Below are 20,741 nucleotides of genomic sequence, written 5' to 3'. Positions count from 1 at the left end.
TTTTTCTTCTCAATTCTTTCTTCTTGCAATATCAGAGTAATCAAAATACAAATGAAGGGCATAGAGATGAAGCCAGAGGACTAATAGAGCAGCTCAGGACACAAGAGGATACTGTTCAGGATCTGAAGGAACAGCTGGCTCTAGCCAAGATGAATCTTAATGATGCTGAAATCAAGTATGCAACACAGGTACACAAAAAGGCTTTTATTTTTGTGTGTTTCTCACTCCACCACTGACGCTGGCATAATTTAGGACAGTTGTTCCTGAGGGCATGCTGCTGCTTAGGGTATATGGCCAAATATGGCAGTCTTGCCAGAAGTGAGGCTACCATAACTCCATGATCCCAGGTCCAGCCTGAGAATGCAATTCCTGGCAGAAAATTCCTGACAGACTCGGACTCCCCTGGTCCCTCCAATTGCTAACTCTGTACCTGCCTTGGAGAGGTACAGGCATACTAATGGACATACATAACATACACTCATGCACACCCTGACCAGGACTCTTTTGGTCTTTCCAGTAGCCAGCTCCCTGTCGTCTCACCCTCAGAGACATGCAAATACACAAAGGCAGGTCTTGCTCTTAGAGAACCTCATCAGGACCCAGTGGTGACTCCGGTAGCTAGCTAAAGCTCCCCTGACCATCCAGTTGCCAAGTCTGCTTGTGGTCTTGTCTTTGGGCGCCATACGCCCTCTGTCCTGGCTCCCAGGCCTCTTCACCTACTTGCCAGATAGTCTGGCTTGGTATTAGCTAGTGAACATACACTCATTTGCATGCTGACACTTTCTACAGTTGCTGGCGCCACAGACACATGGGCCCTTTGACCCACAGTCTGATTCTAGTCACTGGTACTCAGACCTCTCTCCCCCAATACACACACGTGCACACTGGATAGAGGGTGCTTCCCACAGAAGAGAAAAAGAGAAATGGACTTTTATAAGAAGATGAAATAAACTGCTGATCAGGCACAGGGCATGGCAGACAAGACACTGTTTACACACAGAACTGATTTTTATTTTTATATACCTTTACTGCCCTTTTTTTTTCATGCTTGTTCCTCTCCAAATACCCTAGGTCCATCAATTTCCCTGCCTTTGCTTCCTCTTCTAAACATCCCATAATAAGTCTTGCACAATCCCAGAATTGCAGTCCTCTTTGGCTGCTTCCAGTAATACATCCTGTATCCCCAGGCAGTAACCACTGCTAAAAGTGCTCTGCTGTTATGAGTCTCACGCTTAAATAATGGGAGTGATGGCTCTCTGAGGAGGAAGTACTACGGAAGCAGCCCTTGGAAGGGCTCTGAGTCAGAATTTGGTTTATTGTCTGCCTGCTGTTGTGCTTCTAGGCTTGTGTAGGTGGGCTTTTGGTGGGTTTATTGTTGTCCTATGGTGGGCTTTGGAGTAGCTGGGACACAGTATTATTTTTTAATCCCACACCTGCCATTGACTCTCTCTGCTCTGCCATGGATGCGTAGATAAGCTTTTTATCACATAACTTAACAACTGTTGCTGCTATTGTATTTATTTATAACATGATTTATGTTAATACTACCGATGTCAGTTTTAGGTTTTGGTGTGTGAAATAGACTGTGTCCTATGCAAATACAAAACCAGAAGTTTTATGAAGTTGCACTTATGTAGAAATTACATCTTTTAAAATTCTGTGTAGTTGTAAATGAAAAATCTACATTTTCTGCTTTCTGGAATCTGAAATATCAGTTAATGTATATATATTAGAAGGTTAAAGATACCGTGTAACCAAGGTGACATAAAGGATTACCAAGCTGAAGACATCATCACACATACATGTGGTGTTCTGAAGTTGAAAGCTGGCATGCACGCTTGTTAAGCTCATAACTTTCTTGTTTGTTTTTGTTGTTGTTGTTGTGCAGGTTTTTGTTTGTTTTTGTCTTTTTTTGTTGTTTGTTTATGTATATACATATATATATATATATATTGTGGCTTATGTTTTCAGCTGAGTCACCTGCAGAAAGTAATTGAGGAGAAGGAAGCTTTTTTAAAAGAGCAGGTTCAACAGCACCAAGCTGAATTGCTGAAGATAGCAGCTGAGTCAAATCTGGATGTAGAGATGCAGCAGGTATATTTGTCATAATAATCTTATGAAGGTGAAGAGAAAAGAAAATAATTTTTATTAGTCTGAGGACTCACTGGGAAGGCACTTCTCAGCAAAGTAAGTCAGAAGGGACGAGAAGGGGTTTGATTTGATTGTCTGCTTTTCTTGGTTGTTTATTTTTAGGATGCTATCTTTGACTTTCAGAGTTCCAGCTGCAATGTGCTGATTTGCTATAAAACCTTCCCTATCACAGTTAAGAAGTACTCATTTATTGTGCTCTGGTTCCCTATTTGTGAAACAGTGGTGTGCTCTTCTTACTGTACCATGGTTCCAGAATAAATGTCAATAAAGAACAAAGTTATTTAGGCTGTAAAATTAACTGTGTTATGAAAAGTAGGTCTATGGATGAAATAAGGGAACCTAGCCTTCTTATGTTAGCCTCTCAGATTACTGTTACAGTGCTGTCTCTCTTACAGAACCTGCATACACTTCAGAGAAACCTACAGGAAAAGGAAACAGCTCTGCTAGAACAAACTCAGATGGTAGAATTTCTGCAGCGGGAATTGCATATGGCTGAACAACAAAAACAGGTACTTTTTCATGTTTTGCTTATTGCTTTACTGTCATGTCTCTTTAGTGGAGTCATAGAATCACAGAATGGCTTGGGTTGGAAGGGACCTTAAAGATCATCTAGTTTGAACCGCCTGCCATGCACTGGGATGCCACCCCACTAGATCAAGCTGTCCAGGGCCTCATCCACCTCCAGGGATGGGGCATCCACAGCTTCTTTGTGCAACCTGTTGCAGTGCCTCACCACGCTCTGAGTGAAGAATTTTCTCCTAACATCTAATATAATTCCTCCTCTTTTAGTTTAAAGCCATTCACCCTTATCCTATTAGTATCTGCCTGAGCAAAAAGATGCTCTCTATCTTTTTAATAAGCCTCCTTTAAGTATTGGAAAGCTGCAGTGAGGTCTCCTTAGACCCTTCTCATCCTCAGTCTGAACAGACCCAGTTCTCTCAGCCTTTCTTTATAGGGGAAGTGCTCCACTCCAGCCCTCTGATCATCTTTGTGGCCTTTCTCTGGACCTGCTCTAACAGGTGGACATCCTTTTTGTTGTGGGGGTCCCAGACCTGGATGCAGCACTCCAAGTGGGGCTTCAGACGGGCAGAGCAGAGAGGGCCAAATCACCTCCCTTGACCTGCTGGCCCCTCCTCTATTGATACAGCCCAGGATGCAGCTGTTCTGGGCTGCAAGCACACACTGCTGGCTCGTGTCAAACTTTTTGTGCACCAGACTGAACGCGGTAGACTGGACTTTTGTCAGTAGCCAGTTACCAGATCAGCTTATTTCTGACACCAAGTTTCCAGCATGAAATCAAGCTGGCAACTCCCTCAGCTCAGAGAGAAAAAATGTTAATTCTTGGATAAGAGGCAGTTTAGTCTGAATGGGGAATCACGTGATTGTTACCTCAAAATTAAGATACTCCTCCCTTTCAAAGAAGAGGACAGATTTTTTTTGGTTCCGGAAAAGAAAACAAAATGATTACTACTATGCAGAAAAGATTTCAAAATATCGCTATTAAAAATTACTATACACACTTTCTAACCTTACTTCTGGCTTTATGCTCAGCCTTGTACAGTCTCTCCAAAAGTTGATGACTTCTGTCTGGTTGAGGATAAGGGCTTACAGCAAGTTGACAGCATCACAAATCTCCAAACAGGAGGAATTTTGTGTCCGTGGCTTATTCCTCAATCCAGGATCCACTTGGAGTTATTTTTATGTTTGCTAAAATGGTTTTACACTTTGTTTTGTCTTCATTAGACAACAAGTTCATGCTGCATCTGATTTTACTATACATGGTGTGTTTTATGTCATAGAAATAAAATGATATTGTCTACATGTCATGCTTTATGTCATCAAATAGAGTTCTATTTCTTTGTCTATTTTGTTACTACTCTGTCCAATTTTCTCCAGTTCTCAGTGTGCATTTTTTCAACTGACCACTGGTGAAATGTTTATAGCCTCGGGGTCTCCAGTTCCAATGCGTGCCTCACCTTCTGTCATTCCCTGCCTTCATGTACTTCCCTGCATCCCATTCTGTGTTCCTGCTTCTCAATGCCTCTGCTGTCTCACCAGGCCTGCACTTTTCTACACTGTTAGTCATACCTATTTCATTTTACAAAGAGTAGGTCTTTGTAGCTGCTATCTATTACAGAAAAACTAAAAAAAAGCTGCAATAATACCATATGAAGATAAGTAAAACAAATTTTGCTTATTTACATGGTAAGAAGAAATATTTTTATAGCTAAACTAAGTAAAATCATTTCCAGGAATTTAAGGCATGGGCAGACAGCAGGCTTGATGAGCCTTGTTCCTGAGGACTTGTAAATACAATGTAAAGCTTTGAGCCCTGTTACTAGTAGTGTCAATGCTACATTATTGGACTACAAGGCTCTGTAACTATTAATCTTGGTCTGTTCTCCCACGTGCCTGGTGACAGGACGAGGGGGAATGGGCTTAAGTTGCGCCAGGGGAGTTTTAGGTTGGATCTTAGGAAGAACTTCTTTACCGAAAGGGTTGTTAGACATTGGAACAGGCTGCCCAGGGAAGTGGTGGAGTCACCATCCCTGGAGGTCTTTAAAAGACGTTTAGATGTAGAGCTTAGGGAAATGGTTTAGTGGGGACTGTTAGCGTCAGGTCAGAGGTTGGACTCGATGATCTTGAGGTCTCTTCCAACCTAGAAATTCTGTGATTCTGTGTGATTCTGTGTTTCTGTAATCTGGTTTTGTGGCTAGCTGTAGATTTTCCAGGTGATAGTTGTTTAGGGGGCTCTAGCCACCACACTAACATGTGCATCTGCACTCAACTTGAACTTTTTCTAAGGCAGGTTTTAGAGCTACAGGTCTCTGTGCGTTGCTTACAGTTAGTCCAGCCAAGCAACAGGGATTAAGATGCTTTGGAAGACCTCCCTAGCAGTGTGGTTTCTGTGCATGTGAACAGGGACAAAATCTAACCATACTGTGCACTGCTGTCTCATGCATTCAAAGCTGACAAATACACAGTGCTTCACCTAAGACAAAAGTACCTAGCATGGTGCTAACATAGCTACACTGTTCTGGACTACAGTGTCCGGGCCAGATCAAAGGCAGATGTTCTTTGGTGCAACTTCCTAAGGACTTGGTAGTATGACACAGCTTCTGCAGTGGTATTGGCTCTTACCTAATCATTTTGGAGTGTGAATAAAATGAGATCAAGTCTCTACATATATGACTATATATACATATGCCCCTTGAGATGAGATCCCTTAAAAGATTTGTTTGCAGATGTATGATGAGTACCTTTTTTTTTCCCCTCAGTAACACAACTTCTGAAAATCTCCACCATTTAGAATGACCTTCTGCTTTATCAGTCTCGTGGGAGAGTGGTGCAGTAGATCAGTTGCACTTCTGGTCAAACAAGCAGATATTTAACAAATTAATTTTTAAGCTCAAATGTTCATCGTTTCTACATACAAACAAAAGAGACCTCTACTGTTGTCACTGGTTGTGCTGTTCTCCAGTGTCCTTAGTTAATTCAAGCATTGAACATTAATATTGTTCTTCCTGGAGAAATGATGGCTTTTATTATTTTTTTCCCCCTGTACTCAGCTCTGGTGAGGCTGCACTTCGAGTACTGTGTTCAGTTTTGGGCCCCTCACTACAGGAAGGACATGGAGGTGCTTGAGCGGGTTCAGAGAAGGGCGACGAAGCTGGTGAGGGGCCTGGAGAACAAGTCCTACGAGGAGCGGCTGAGGGAGCTGGGTTTGTTCAACCTGGAGAAAAGGAGGCTCAGGGGTGACCTTATTGTTCTCTATGGGTACCTCAAGGGAGGCTGTAGCGAGGTGGGGGTTGGTCTGTTCTCCCACGTGCCTGGTGACAGGACGAGGGGGAATGGGCTTAAGTTGAGCCAGGGGAGTTTTAGGTTAGATGTTAGGAAGAACTTCTTCACTGAAAGGGTTGTGAGGCACTGGAACAGGCTGCCCAGGGAAGTGGTGGAGTCACCATCCCTGGAAGTCTTCAAAAGACGTTTAGATGTAGAGCTTAGGGAAATGGTTTAGTGGGGACTGTTAGCGTCAGGTCAGAGGTTGGACTCGATGATCTTGAGGTCTCTTCCAACCTAGAAAATTCTGTGATTCTGTGATTCTATTATAAATATCCTTGGTCTCAAAGCAATATCTAATTCTACCACCTCTCGTCCTTTATTTATTTATAATTATGCTCTATCAGAACACAACAGGTTGATCTACTTCCAGATCTGTTGGTCAGGCTTTGAAAGGTCTCAAGGTATTTGAAGGAAGCAAATGTGAGCTGATTCATTGTCTTGTACATTTGGAGAGAAGCAGAAAGAAATTGATTTCTGACCAAAATGCTGGAAACTTCTTGAATATTTTGGAAATAGTTTCTTCCTGTTTAGATCTTGAAGACAATGAACAAAGAAACATGTTTATTTTGGTGATTCTTCTTGGTAATGTACATGTATTTTGTTATTATCGTTATTATTATAGAATTTGCATAAGGTGTTTAGTGGATGAAATGTAGTTTTGATGAGGAGGCAAAAAAACACTTTTTGTTCCTTTCATGTATATTGGTTGAAGAGCTCTGATTTTCAATATGTTTTGTAAACATAATTTGGAGCTCTTTCACAATGGCTTTCTTCTGACCCCTTATAGCCCAGTCCCCAGTGGTAGAGTAATGCTAGATTACAATACAGTTTACAAGTAAGCAAAATACTATGGACCTCTTCTCACAGGAGTCACCATAATGAATCAGAATTGTAGCCTGCCCAATAATTCCTCCAGCAATGGCCAGGACACCTGTCTTGCTTCAGTCACGTGCCGAGAGAAAATATTTCCTACCTGATACCCAGATGTCCCTCATGGACATCTGTTTTGTAAGCCTTCATAGCTTCTACACACACACACTCCGCAAAGCCTGTCCAGTGCTGAGCCGCATTTTGGAAACTTTTTTCATTTCTTTAAAAGTTTTATGCACCACTCTATTTTCTTGTTCATGTGTCCCAACCAGGCACAGTGGTGGGACCTCTTACTATCAAGAAGAGGTGAGGAACCTCAGTGAACTGACATGTACTCATTGTTGATTTTACTGCTTGCCAGAGAGTTTTGTGGAGTGGTAGCATGGATACCTGTCGTGGTTTAACCCAGCCAGCAGCTAAACACCACGCAGCCGTTTGCTCACCCTCCCTCCTCCCTCTCTGGGACGGGGGAGAGAAATGGAAAGTGAAGCCCATGAGTTGAGATAAAGAGAGTTTAATAAGACAGTAAAATAATAATAATAATAATAATAATAATAATAATAATAATAATAATAATAATAATAATAATACAATGATGATAATAGTACTACTACTAATGTGTACAAACAAGTGATGCACAATGCAATTGCTCACCACCCTCTGACCGATGCCCAGCCTAACCCCGAGCAGTCCGGTGCCCCTCCCCCGGCTAGCCACCCCTATATATTGTTTAGCATGACGTCAGATGGTATGGAATACCCCTTTGGCTAGTTTGGGTCACCTGTGCTGGGTCTGTCCCCTCCCAGCTCTTACTGCACCCCCAGCCTGCCTGTTGGCAGGACAGAGCAAGAAGCTGAGATGTCCTTGGCTTGGTATAAGCACTGCTCTGCAACAATTAAAACATCGGGGTGTTATCAGCAGTCTTCTCATCCTAAGCCAAAACATAGCATTCTACCAGCTACTAGGAAGAAAATTAACTGTGTTCTAACTGAAACCAGGACAATATCTTCATGGCACGGTTGTTAGGGTCCCCTGATTCCTCTTCCACGCTCTGAATCCCCTTGTGCCGTTATGGTCATCAGGAGATCCAGGTATACCTACATCCTAAGGCCATGGGCCATGGGGTGGAAGCTTCTCTTCCTACCCATAGTGTAAAGGGAGCTCCTCATCAGCCTCCTCTGGAAACTAAATATGTTGATCATCCATAGGCCCAGGAGAAGGAAATTTGATGAATTTTCTTCTCTACACTGGGCATTGTGTAGAGTGCTCTGTCACTTATGGTTTACTTTTTCAGCATTTTTAACCCAATTTCACATACACACTTTTGTTCCATTTGTTAATTGTCCTCCTTAATTCTCCTTTTCCTGTTGTCGTGCTTCTTCCCCTTTTTGGGAAGCTTTCTTTCCTCTAAAACAGAATTCATGGTAACTGTTCTACTGTTTTCTTCTTGTCTATTCCCCTGCAATAAATTTAGATTTTTCTTTTCTTTAGTTTTGGGAGTTGAACTGAAATTGTGAGTTCACGTTTACCCCAGCTTTATGACCTTTCAAGAAGGATGTAGTAGGGCAGGTTCTCTCTAAGAAATCGAGGTTTCTCTCATGTTTATTTCATTTGTTCTGCTACTTAAATATCTGAGGAGGATATAATGGCAATTTTAAGATTTAATTCAGGTACTTTGCTTTGGTACTGAATTGATCTAGATAAGAGTTAAATTAATTTCCATAACTTTTTACAGATGTTACAAGATCAATGCCAGAAGATGTCAGTGGATCTAAGCTCTCTGAAAGATGTGCTAGATGCAGAGAGACAAGAGTCTCAGAGTCTTAGAGAGAAAATGGAGATGGAACTAGCCGAGAGGAAGCTATCCTGCCATCACTTGCAGGAGGAGGTACAGTGTCTCTCAGAACAGCTACAAGAGGCAAGAATGGCGCAAGTGGAATTAGAGAGATATAGAGGCCTGGAGAAGAAACAAAGGCAGGAGGTGGAAGAGAAAAACCTACAGATCAGTTGTCTTAAGGTGGCTGAACAAGAGCTCCAGTCTAGCTATGCTGCCCTTGTAGCTGAAAATGATAAGCTGAAACAGGATGTTGACCAACTGTTGATGCTGTCTGCTGAAAACAGTACTACAATAAAGAAACTACAGGGTGAGTAAGCATGGTATTTTGGTGAAGCAGGTTTTCAAGAACCGAAGGATATCTGGGTTGCCTTCTACTTGACTTTGCTTTTATGATGACTCATAAGAAAATACTGACCATAGAATCATTCAGGCTGGAGAAGACCTCTAAGATCATCAACCTTTAAGATTGTATTAAAGTCCACCACTAAACACCAAACTAAGTTCTAAATCTACATGTTTTTTGAAGACTTCCAGGCGTGGTGTCTCAACCACTTCCCTGGGCAGCCTATTCCAATGCTGTACAGCCCCTTCAGTAAAGAAATTTCTCCTAATATCCAACCTAAGTATGATAAGGTCTCCCCTTAGCCACCTTCTCTCTAGGCTAAACAGCCCTAGTTCCCTCAGCCACTCCTAATGAGACTTGTTTTCGAGACCCTTCATCAGCTTTGTTGCCCTTCTTTGGGCACACTCCAGCACCTCGATGTCCTTATGGTAGTGGGGGGCCCAAAACTGAACACAGTATTAGAGGTGCGGCCTCTAATACTCAAAGCTGAGTGAATCACTGCCCTAGTCCTGCTGGCCACACCATTTATGATAAAAGCCAGCTTATCCTGGTTTCCACCTGGACATTGAGCTGTTGACCGCAACTCTTTGAATGCAACTGTCTAGCCAATTCCTTACCTACCACGTGGTCCATTTATGCAATCCATTTTAGAGACAAGAAAGTTGTACAGGACAGTATTGTATACTTTGCACAAGTCCAGGTAGATGGCATTAGTTGCTCTCCCCTTATTAACCTGTGCTATAACCCCACTGTAGAAGGCCACCATTTGTCAGGCACAATTTGACCTTAGTGAAGATACGCTATCTGTCACCAGTCATCTCTGTTTTTCATGTGCCACAGTGTAGTTTCCAGGCAGATCTACTTCATGATCATACTGGGCATAGAAGTGAGACTGACAAGCCTGTAGTTCCCTGGATCTTCTTTTTTCCCCTTCTTAAAAATGGGGGTTATATTTCCCCTTTTTTAGTCACTGGCACTTCACCAGACTGCCACAACTTCCCAAATATTATTTGAAAAGGGTAGCATTTGTTGTACTTTCTTTGTGTGGTGTTGTAGCCTATAGTTTTTTGAGACGTGCTAATTTCTTGAGCCAGATATATATTTTTAATTAATTTTAATAATTCATTGGATTCCTATTTCTTCCATCAACTTGTGCAAGTTCTTCTTGGATGTGCCACATTCTTCAAAATCTTTCAGATTCTTCTACCGAAATGTTAAACGAGCAACCAAGGAAAGCAAACTGTACCACTTTTCTCTGTAAGCTTATATTGAATCAGAACTAAAAATACTAATCTTACTGGAGGCTAATATTTCAAATTGTTTTTGTTTTTTTTTCCAGCTACTTTAGGTCCCAAAACGGGAGCGGTGACTGGGATATAAAGAATCCATGTACTATAGTGCATACATGTAAACTGGGTATATTTCAGCAAAAAAGGTACACCTTAACTCCCTTTTTTTCTTCCTCCTTTAGATGAACTTATACAGAAATCTGAAGAATTTGTATGCTGTCAGAATAAGCTGAAATCCTGGCCAGTGTTGGAGGTCTCTGAATTGAAGAAAGAGGTATGGTATTTTCATAAGTCCTGTAAAATTTTCCCATATGTTGAGGAACTGAAACAGAGTGAAATGTTTAAAAATTCTTTTTCATGTGGTGTTGCTTCAGAAAGATTGTTTTGGGTTCTCTCAGCTCATGGACAGACATGTTATTACTATAAGAGCCTGGGCAAAACTAGGACACAATCTGACTAATTCAGAAGTTGCCAACTGATGTGTTAAAGGGCTAACTGAAAAATCAAAGACGAATGCTTTTGTAAAAACTGAATGCAAACGTGTCTCTCTCCTCCATCCTATGTTTATACAGGATGAAACAACTTCACAGGAAAAAATGATACAGAAGGAAGATGGGACTGGGACTTTACTACTATCCACAGAAAACTTGGAAAGACAGAAGACTGAAGATGGTATAATTATCCTCCTTCTTATCTATTTTAGAAAAAAAACATGTCCACAGTTACTGGTTCAATATGCTTTTGTTGACAAGATCATAAAAAAATGCTAATTCTTTCCAGTTGTTAAATGTAGAATTTATTAGCTCTTATACTGAAGGGTTCAGGCAGCACCTCTAGCTAATAGAATTAGAACTAAGATGAATCATAGAATCGCAGAATAATTTATGCTGGAAGTTATCTCAGGCAGACTGTAGTCAAGCTTCCTGTTCAAAGCAGGGTCAGCTATGAGATCAGACCAAGTTGCTGAGGCCTTTGTCTAGTCAGGTCTTGAAAACGTCCAGGATGGTGACTATACAACCTCCTGGGCAGCCTCTTCTGACACTTCACTGTCCTCATGGAAGAAATGATTTTTATGATATCCAGTTGGAACCTATTTTGTTTCAGCATATGCCTGTTGTCTTACATCCTCATAACTTGCACCACTCTAAAAACCCTGGCTTTGTCTTCTCAAGAACCTCTTCACAGGTGTTGGAAGGCTTCCTTTAGGTGTCTACAAAGCTGCATCTTATACAAGCTAAATAAGCCCTGTTGCCTCAGCCTCTCCTCACATGGTCCTCACATGACCATCTCAGTGGTCTTCTAAGCTTGCTTCGGTTTATGTTCTTTATTTCAGAGTGGTTAGGCATTGGAAGGGGTTGCCCAGGGAGGTGGTGAAGTCACCGTCCCTGGGGGTGTTTAAGGAAAGGTTCAATGTGGTATTTAGGGATATGGTTTAGTGAGTAACTGAACTGAGTGTTCAGTTTTGGGCCCCACTCTACAAGGACATTGGGGTGCTGGAGTGTGTCCAAAGGAGGGCAATGAAGCTGGTGAAGGGTCTAGAAAACAAGCCTTATTAGTAGTGGCTGAGGGAACTAGGGTTGTTTAGCCTAGAGAAAAGAAGGCTAAGGGGAGACCTTATCATAGTCTACAATTACCTTAGAGGAGGTTGTAGCGAGGTGGGTATTGGGCACTTCTCCCAAGCACCAAGTGATTAGACAAGGGGAAATGGTCTCAAGTTGAAACAGAGGAGGTTTGGTTTGGATATTAGGATAAATTTCTTTACTGAAGGGGTTGTGCAGCATTGGAATAGGCTGCCCAGGGAAGTAGTTGAGACACCACCTGTGAAGGTCTTCCAAAAACGTGTATATTTAGACCTTAGACATGTTTTAGTGGTGGACATTAGTACTAGGTGAACAGTTGGACTAGATGATCTTAGGTCTTTTCCAACCTGAATGATGCTATGACTCTTTCTTACCAAGAGGACGCATTTTGTGATTTTTCCAAGAGACCAAAGTAAGGCACACCAGCTTGCAGTTTTCCAGATCATCTTTTTGTTCTTTTGTTTGAAGTAGGATACAACATTTGCATTTTTTCAGTTACTGTAGACCCCAGTTTCCATAACTGATCATTGCATCAGTGAACAAGGGAAGAACAACTGTTATCATCTACCTGGATTTCTATAATGCCTTTCTAGTCCCCCACAGCACTCTTGCTTCAAAATTGGGTAGATAATAGTTTTTATGGACGAACTGATAGATGGATAAGGAATTGACTGGATGACAGCATCCAAGGAGTTACAGTCAATAACCCAGTGTTCAAATGGAAACCAGTAATGAGTGCTGTCTCTTAAGGGTCTGTACTGGGACCAATACAATATAACATCACTAATAAAATCAATAGTGAGATTGAGTGCAACCTCAAAAAGTTTGCGGATGACATCAGGCTGAATGGTGTGGTTGATACACTACTGGGAAGGGATGCCATCCAGAGGGACCTTGACAGGTGTGATAACTGTGCCTATATAAACCTCATGAAGTCCAACAAAGTTGAGTAGAAGGTCCTGCACCTGGATCAGAGCAGTCCCCAACATCAGCATGGAATGGATGATGAAATGATTGAGAGTAGCCCTGCAAAGAAGGACTTGGGGATACTGGTGGATGAAAAATTGGATATGGGCTTGCAATGTGTGCTTGTAAATTGGAAAACCAGTCATATCCTGGGCTTTGCAAGAAGTGTGGCCAGAGGTCAAGGGTGATTCTTTCCTTCCACTCTGCTCATGAGACCTCACCTGGAGTACTGTAACTAGCTCTGCAATCACCAGTACAAGGAAGATATGGACCTGTTAGATAAGGTCCAGAGCAGGGCTACTAAAATGTTCAGAGGGTTGGAACCCCTCTTGTATGAAGAAAGCTTGACAAAGTTGGTGTTGTTCAACCTGGACAATAATAGAAGTCTCTGAGGAGACCTTTTTGAGTTTGTAAAGGGGGCTGATAAGAAAGGCTTTTTTACTAGGGACTGTAGTGACAGGATGAGGGGCAAAGGTTTTAATCTGAAAGAGGGTAGATTTAGATTGGATATAAGGAATAAATGTTTCATGATGAAGGTTGTGGAACAAGTTGCTCAGAGTAGTTGTGGATGCCCAGTCACTGGAAGTGTTCAGAGTCAGGTTGAATCATGCTTAGAGTGATGTAATTGTAGTGAAAGATATCCTTGCCCTTGGCACAAGGGTTGGACTAGATGATCTTTAAAGGTGCCTTTCTACCCAAACCATTCTATGATTCTATATGGTACAGGACATGTTTTTGCCTTTCTTTTGCTTTTGAGTATCAGAATGTTTTGAGTATTGTAGAACGGTTAAGGTTGGAAGGGACCTTTGAAGGTAATCTTGTCCATCCCTCCTCCTCAAGAAGGATCACACAGAGCTGCTTATCCAGGACCATGTCCAGCTGTCTTTTAAATATCTCCAAGGGAAACTCCACAGCCTCTCTAGTCAACGTGTACTACTGCTCAGTTGCCTTCACAGTTTAAAAAAAAAAAAAAAAAAACAGCAAAAAATGTTTTTTTCTGTGTTCAGACAGTGCTTCCTGTGTTTCAGATTTGTGTCCATTGCCTCATGTCTTGTCACTGGGCACCACTGGAAGGAGCCTGACTCCATCTTCTTTGACCCCTCCCCCCTTCAGGTCTCTAGGCTAAAAAGTCTCAGTTTTCTCAGCCTTTCCTCATAGGAGACATGCTCTAACCCTTTAATTAACTTAGAGGCCTTTGGTGGTCTCCAGATGATTAAGGAAGAGGTTGAACAGCCATGGACCCAGTATTGACACATTGGCTCTGTGGTTAGTTACTGGCTTCCAGATAGACTTCATTCTGCTAAAAACCATCCTCTGGGCCTGGCCCATACCTCAAGAGCTTGTCTGTACAGATTTTATGTTGCACTGTGGCAGAAGCCTTACTGAAGTCTGTGTAGACAATACTTACGCTCTCCCCTTATCTACCAATTCAGTCATTTCATCATATGCAGTATAGTGACATACCTATCATGAATGGTGTTTACATGCCAGTTCTCAGAAATAAAAATAAAAATATCCTGAGTCAAACAGCAGATGAATTCTTGTACTGTTCTTGATTTGGACAATGGCCCTCCAGTGTTTTTATTCTCTCCCAGCTTTGACAATTTCTCTTTCATTTTTATGCTAATGAAATTTGAAGCATTCTGCTACAATAATTCTTTCTTTCCCCTCCTTTTTAAGAATGATTTTCAAAACATGAAGCTCTATCAGCTATCCTTTAATTTCAATCTAAATAACAATAGAATAGAATAATTCAGTTGGAAAGGACCAACAAAGATCATCAAGTCCACCTGTCTGACCTCTTCAGGGCTAGACCAAAGTTTAAGCATATTATTAAGGACGTTATCCAAATGCCTCTTGAATGTTGACAGCCGTTAGTCGTCAACCACCTTGCTAAGAAGCCTGCTCCAGTGTTTGACCATCCCCACAGTAAAGAAATTTTTCCAAATATCTAGTCTGAATCTTCCCTGGTGCAGCTTTATACCATTCGCACACATTTTGTATCACTGGTTACCAGGGAAAAGAGATCATCACATCTCTCTCTATTTCCCCTCTTCAGGGGAAGGAGAAAGGGAAAAGAACAGTAAGTTTTCTTTTCTAAAAGGTGCTTAAAATCATTGATTTGTTTTGGTAGTTTGTGTCTTTCAGAGAAAAAAATAACTAACACGTTATCCAATGACAATGTTATGTATCTTCAGTGCAGAAGTGCTGCTTAGAGCCACGTGTCCTGTTCTATAAAGTTCCTGAAAGAGTATCATGTCACTCTCTAAATGAGAGTTTTAATTTTCAAATAAATTGTTTCATGTGCATGCGTTCTTGAATGTTTCAGATATACCACGCTTGCAACTTGTTCTCCAGGAGCCTCAGCAGGAAGCTGCGATGGTTGCAGAAAATTCAAAGGAGGTAATGATTAAGCAGCAAAAATAAGCCAAAACTAAAACAGGTCAAGGACTGGCCTTAAAACAGCTAAGCTGTTACGGCCTTTTTTAACAATCCTCTTTGAAAGGTTATTATTAACCGGATTAATGGCGAAAGACAGAAATAGCTTCCAAATACTGCTTGTCCTGTGTTCTTATCAGACTGTATTTCCCTTTGCTGTCTGTGTGGAATTCTTGTGTCCTTCATTCACCCAATCCATATTCTTGCTATTTTATACCTCTTATGAGTTAGTTCTGCAGCTAAATCATAGGCTAAACTGAGGGAAGTTTCAGGAAACACAATTCCAAAGGTTCAATTGTCATTATAGGATACCTTTCAAACCCTACTTATCCCCTCTGCCCTTTTGGGGATCTGGTAGACTGACTGGAAGAAGCTGAGTTCTCTTTGTAAAACAGGAGACTAGACTATATATTCTTTCACTGTGAACAGGTTTAGGTACAGTTGCAGGTAATCCATTGGTGAGAAGAGTGCAGGATTGCCTACCTTCTACTTTGCTTTATACTCAGTCAGCCACGTGATGGAGATGGCTGCCAATGTATATTTGTAATAAGAATTTGTTGTAGAATTGTTTGTCAGCTTAGGGCATGGTCTGGGCTCTTTCCAGACTGCTGCACTCTGTTCCAGTCTGCCTGCAGGGGGGAAGAAGATGATGCTGTGTTTTATCTAAAACAATCCTCTCCAACTGAGAGAGTTGGCAGTTTGAAGTTTCCAGCTTCTCTCCTTCTCCAGTAATTGTATAGTAAAAGATCAAGCTTCATACATGTATTTATTGACTTTTTCATTAGCTTTTGATTTAAAAATGAGGATGGAAGGTGTTACATATGAAAATGCCAAAGACTGTTTCCTTAAGTTTGTATTGCTGTGGAGTAATTAAGGCAAAAGTTGACATTTGGGACTCATGCATTCTGAGTCAGTTCATCCTGCTTGACTTCAGAGCCTTACGTTCCAATTGCCTATTTTTGAGGTCTAATCTAGTGGATCAACAGGTATACACACGTGTAAACGCATGCATGTGGTCTTTTCAAGGGCAGCTGTACGCCTCTGAGCTATTTTATAGAGCCCCTTTATAAGCATTGGTGAGACTAGGTGCTTTAGCATATGATTCACCTTGACCAAGGTGGGTGTTTAAAACAGTGGACGAATCCAACTCTGGAAGTGTCCATTTCAGTGCCTTCATACATATGTATGCCTATATAAACAGTTTTTATGCAGTGTTCACATTTGGACAGCTGTATCCTGCAACTCATGCTCCTGACCCATTACTTTAGGCAAAGATATGTATGAATCCAATTCCAATACATGCAGTTTGTGTTGTGTACACAAATTATTTTAATGCAGCCCGTACATTTAATTTCAATGTGTGCAGCTTGCAAAGGCAAAAGTACTCTAGAATGTGGGTCTGGTGATTGCTTCCATATGACTGGGTAACCTGTTAGCACCTCATGTACTTATGTTGTAGATAGTTACAGCAAGTGTTAATTCTATTCACTTCATTTTGTTTTATGTCCTTACATTACTGGGATGTTGTTTTTGTCTTTGTTTTTCAAGAGGAGAGAGGAGTAGATTTTTTTAAAGACGTTTTACTCTAGTGTTGCGGGTTAATACCAGTAAGCAGCTAAGCACTACACAGCCACTTGCTCACTCTCACCTAGTGTAATGGGGAAAAGAATCAAAAGGGTCAAAGTGCGAGAACTCCAGAGTTGAGATAAAGACAGTTTAATATTGTAAAGCAAAAGCGGTGTGTACAAGCAAAGCAAAATAAGGAGTTAATTCATTAATTGCCAACTGATTTCATTCACTATTTCTTCATCCAATTGCTGAGCACAGCATCATATGTGAAATACTGTATTGGTCAGCTGGCGGCATCTGTCCTAGCTGTGTCCCTTCCCAGCTTCTTGTGCATCCCCAGTCTACACACTGGCCAGGCATGATGAGAAACAGAAAAGGCCTTGATGCTATGCAAGCACTGCTCAGCAAAAAGTAAAAGAACATTGGTGTGTTATTAACACTCCTTTCATCACAAATCCAAATCATAGCACCATATGAGCTACTATAAAGAAAATTAACTCTATCCCAGACAAACACAATATTTCTACTTAAGTTATGACTTGTAGTCCCTTTGTACTCTAGTTCAAACCTTTTCCCACAGAGGTAGTTCTTGTGAGAGACAGTATATGTTAGGAACTGTCATGGAATATTGAAATTTGCTTTAATTGCAACTCAACCCGTAAGTCTTACTTCTTTTATGAATGTCAATAGCAAACTAACCAATTCCCTGAGTTTTATTCAACGTCTTTGTGTGGGCAAAAGGAGTCTGGGTCTGTGAAATAGCAAAGTCTCCTCTCTCTTAGCAGTATGCTCCAACTTCAGCAGTCAGGTTCTTTCCTATCTGAAAGAAAAGCAGGAGAGGTATAGCAGTTAATAGATTCTTGTTGAGTAGTTAATTCATTTACGTTATGTAGCCTAGTGTAACCTTCCTTGAGGGACTGCAGGTTGTTTATCTGCTCCAACAGTAAAGCATACAGTGACAAACACATGATTTCTCACATTCACTGCTTGGGTGGTTCAGTGAAAAGTTAAAAATCTATTGTCAGTTGCTTTGAAGCACTGAAGATGAAAGAGTAAGCAAGGTGGGAAGGAGATTAATTGCATTCAGTAATATCCTGAACTCATACCCTAAATCTGATCGGATACCGTAACCTGATGTCTTAGTTTTAGTCTTTCATCTTAGAAAGACGTCTTAGTCTTCTGCTTACCATCATAAATAATCTATTTTTTTTTAATTTTATTTCTTTTAGGCATCAGAAATGGGTCTAAAGTAGGGAATGTCAGTTTTTACTCAAAGCTTGGCAGAATAGCAGCTAAGATAGCTATCTTCCAATGCAAAGATTGTAGCTCAAAACTAAGTATGTTTTCTTCCACCAATAGAACAAAAATGCTGGATCTGAGGTGAAAATGCAAGACTTGCAGACTCTGGAAGATCCAGCCTCTTATGTAGATTGCTCTCCTACACTGAGAGGTAAGGACGTAGAATAAATTACATTGACCTTAAAACTGTGGAAATTTGAGAGTCGTCATGGAAAAATCCAAGGTGATTTGGAAAGCAGAGCTTTCAGGTCAGAATCTAAAGATACACAGGAATTAGCAAAGATACACAGGAGTTAGAAGAGAAAACACTATTGCAGGCAAGAAGTAATGCATCAGAAGAGAAGAAAAAAGTAGTCCCTACTACTGTCCCTAATACTGTGTGAAAGGGAGAACGTTTTGAAGGAGGCTATTTGTTGATGCAGAGACTGATGTGTAGTACGTGGAAGAGACTTAAGGTAAGATGAAGGATTGGGTTCCTGTCTTCAAACTAGCAAGCTTTTTTTTTTTTGTCTCTGGTACTACTGCCTTCCCTCCCCACCGTACCTCTAAATTATCAAAAACAAAACAAAACAAACAAAAAAAAACCACCATCACCACCAACGAAAAATTGTTACCTGGGTGGTTGCAGAGTAAGGCTTCTAAAAATTAGTAATGCTATGATTAAATGCTCATATCTCTACCTTCTCGCACTTCATGAAGAGATGATCACTTGCTTAATTGCTTGAAAGCTTAAGCTGTTGCCAACAATCATCGAATCATAGAATAATTAAGGTTGGAAAAGATGTCCAAGATCATCTGGTCCGACCATCCCCCTGCTACCAATATCACCCACTAAACCGTGTCCGTAAGCACCATGTCCAACCTTTTTGTAAACACTCCAAGGGACGGTGACTCTATCACCTCCCTGGACAACCCATTCCAATGCCTGACTACTCTTTCTAAGAAGAAATTTCTCCTAATTTCCAACCTAAATTAACCCTGGTGCAACTTAAGGCCATTCCCTGTAGTCCTATCACTAGTTATCTGTGAGAAGAGGCTTACCCCCAGCTCCCCACAACTTCCTTTCAGGTAGTTGGAGAGAACAATATGAGCAAAATAGCAAAATCAAACCTGAATGGGCAACTACTATAATCTCTGGTGTTTCTTAGCATTTAAGAGCTTAGATTTACAACCTTGCTTTTCTTAATGCACATATTTATAATTTTCTAGGATTTTTTCGGTTTTGACAACAATAACAAACAAAACAATAAAAAAAGAAACAACGCAAAACCAACAAAACAGAAAATGAGGTTTCAGAGTTTTTTTTTAATAATAGTTCTAGCAGTGTGACAGAGCTAACTTAGCTATCAGAAAAAAAAAAAAGTAATTTTCTCAAAGAAGAGGTGTAATTGCAGGGTTCATAATTAAATCCTCATTTCTTTTTTTTTTTTTTTAAGGGTGCAAGTGTACTGGTTCACTTTTCTCTTTGTCTCTTCATCCTTTTGTAGAGGTTAGATATACTGTAGACTTGGGTGATGCCAGCATGCAGTAAATGCAGTAGTTTTTGCATCTGCAGAGCTTGGGGATGTCTGGACCCAGTCCATAGCTTCAAACTCTTGACCTTTTTTATTTCCTACCTTGGAAACTGGAGAAACTCCAGTCCTGTAAATTTCCTGTTTGATTACCTACTGAATTAATGTACAACTCATTTACTTATGGTGACATATACATTTTATGACTAGGTATGTCAGGATTGATGGTGAATTCAGAAGTGCAAAAGCCTTTTGATGATACTTCGGTGCTACCTGAGGTACAAATTTTACCCCATACTTTTTACTTTTCAATATTGTATGAATCCATGGATATGGTAACTACTTGTAATTTCAGAAGCCCCAAAGAACAGTTTTTGTTTTAGCATCCCATAATAACAACTAGTTAGTAATCTTTAATACATAGCTTTTTTTAATAGTTCCTCATAAATTATTTCTGCCCTCCAACCTGGTAGAATGGACAGTCTTTGTAATACAAGATACTGACTTATTTCTGTACTGGTGATCCATGCTTTATGGCCAGGATTTGTGACTGTTTTGGGGGGTAAGAGGAAACTTTAAGATTAATATTTGGAAAAATTCAAGCACTTTAGACCAGATGTTTTGTTTAGTCTTCATACTTTGGAGATGGACGCATACTGGAATATGTGTTTCTATATTATTTCTTAACCACATTAAATGGGCAAGTAGAATAGGGGACAAAACCTCCTGTTTTGGAGACTATGGATACAGTAGATAAGTCTAGTGGAATACATCTGAGAATCACAGGAGAACTGAGACATTTCAGAATCAGACTATCCTGTAACCAAGAAAGAATGTGAAATAAGGTAACAGGAAGTTACATTTATGGTTTAATCCTCAAAACAGTCTTTCATGCTGCTGCTTCATAGGATCATAGAATGGCTTGGGTTGGAAGGGACCTTAAAGATCATCTAATTCCAACTCCCCCTCCCCACAATGGGCAAGGACACCTTCCACTAGACCAAGTTACTCAAAGCTCCATCCAACCTGGCCTTAAACAATTCC

The 20,741-nt window shown here is 40.7% G+C and overlaps 1 protein-coding gene across 5 annotated transcripts in view; it reads left to right on the top strand.

Moving 5' to 3' along the window:
* The window catches only part of GOLGB1 (golgin B1), a 67,539-nt gene that overhangs the window by 15,230 nt on the left and 31,568 nt on the right, over nucleotides 1–20,741 (top strand). For all 5 annotated transcript variants that reach the window (XR_014318434.1, XM_082771258.1, XM_082771257.1 and 2 more), the window contains 9 exons: nucleotides 36–188; nucleotides 1,972–2,094; nucleotides 2,547–2,660; nucleotides 8,600–9,008; nucleotides 10,516–10,607; nucleotides 10,906–11,005; nucleotides 15,209–15,282; nucleotides 18,247–18,337; nucleotides 19,908–19,975. Coding sequence is in view for 4 of the 5 variants with exons in the window: in XM_082771258.1 (XP_082627384.1) it covers nucleotides 36–188; nucleotides 1,972–2,094; nucleotides 2,547–2,660; nucleotides 8,600–9,008; nucleotides 10,516–10,607; nucleotides 10,906–11,005; nucleotides 15,209–15,282; nucleotides 18,247–18,337; nucleotides 19,908–19,975 (1,224 nt within the window). In the remaining variant the exon portion in view is untranslated. The remainder of the gene's footprint in view (nucleotides 1–35; nucleotides 189–1,971; nucleotides 2,095–2,546; nucleotides 2,661–8,599; nucleotides 9,009–10,515; nucleotides 10,608–10,905; nucleotides 11,006–15,208; nucleotides 15,283–18,246; nucleotides 18,338–19,907; nucleotides 19,976–20,741) is intronic.

Source organism: Aythya marila (assembly GCF_965140915.1).
Source record: "Aythya marila genome assembly, chromosome: 1".
Taxonomy (NCBI): domain Eukaryota; kingdom Metazoa; phylum Chordata; class Aves; order Anseriformes; family Anatidae; genus Aythya; species Aythya marila.
Note: the sequence above shows the minus strand (reverse complement) of the source record. Positions and strands in the feature narration are given on the sequence as shown.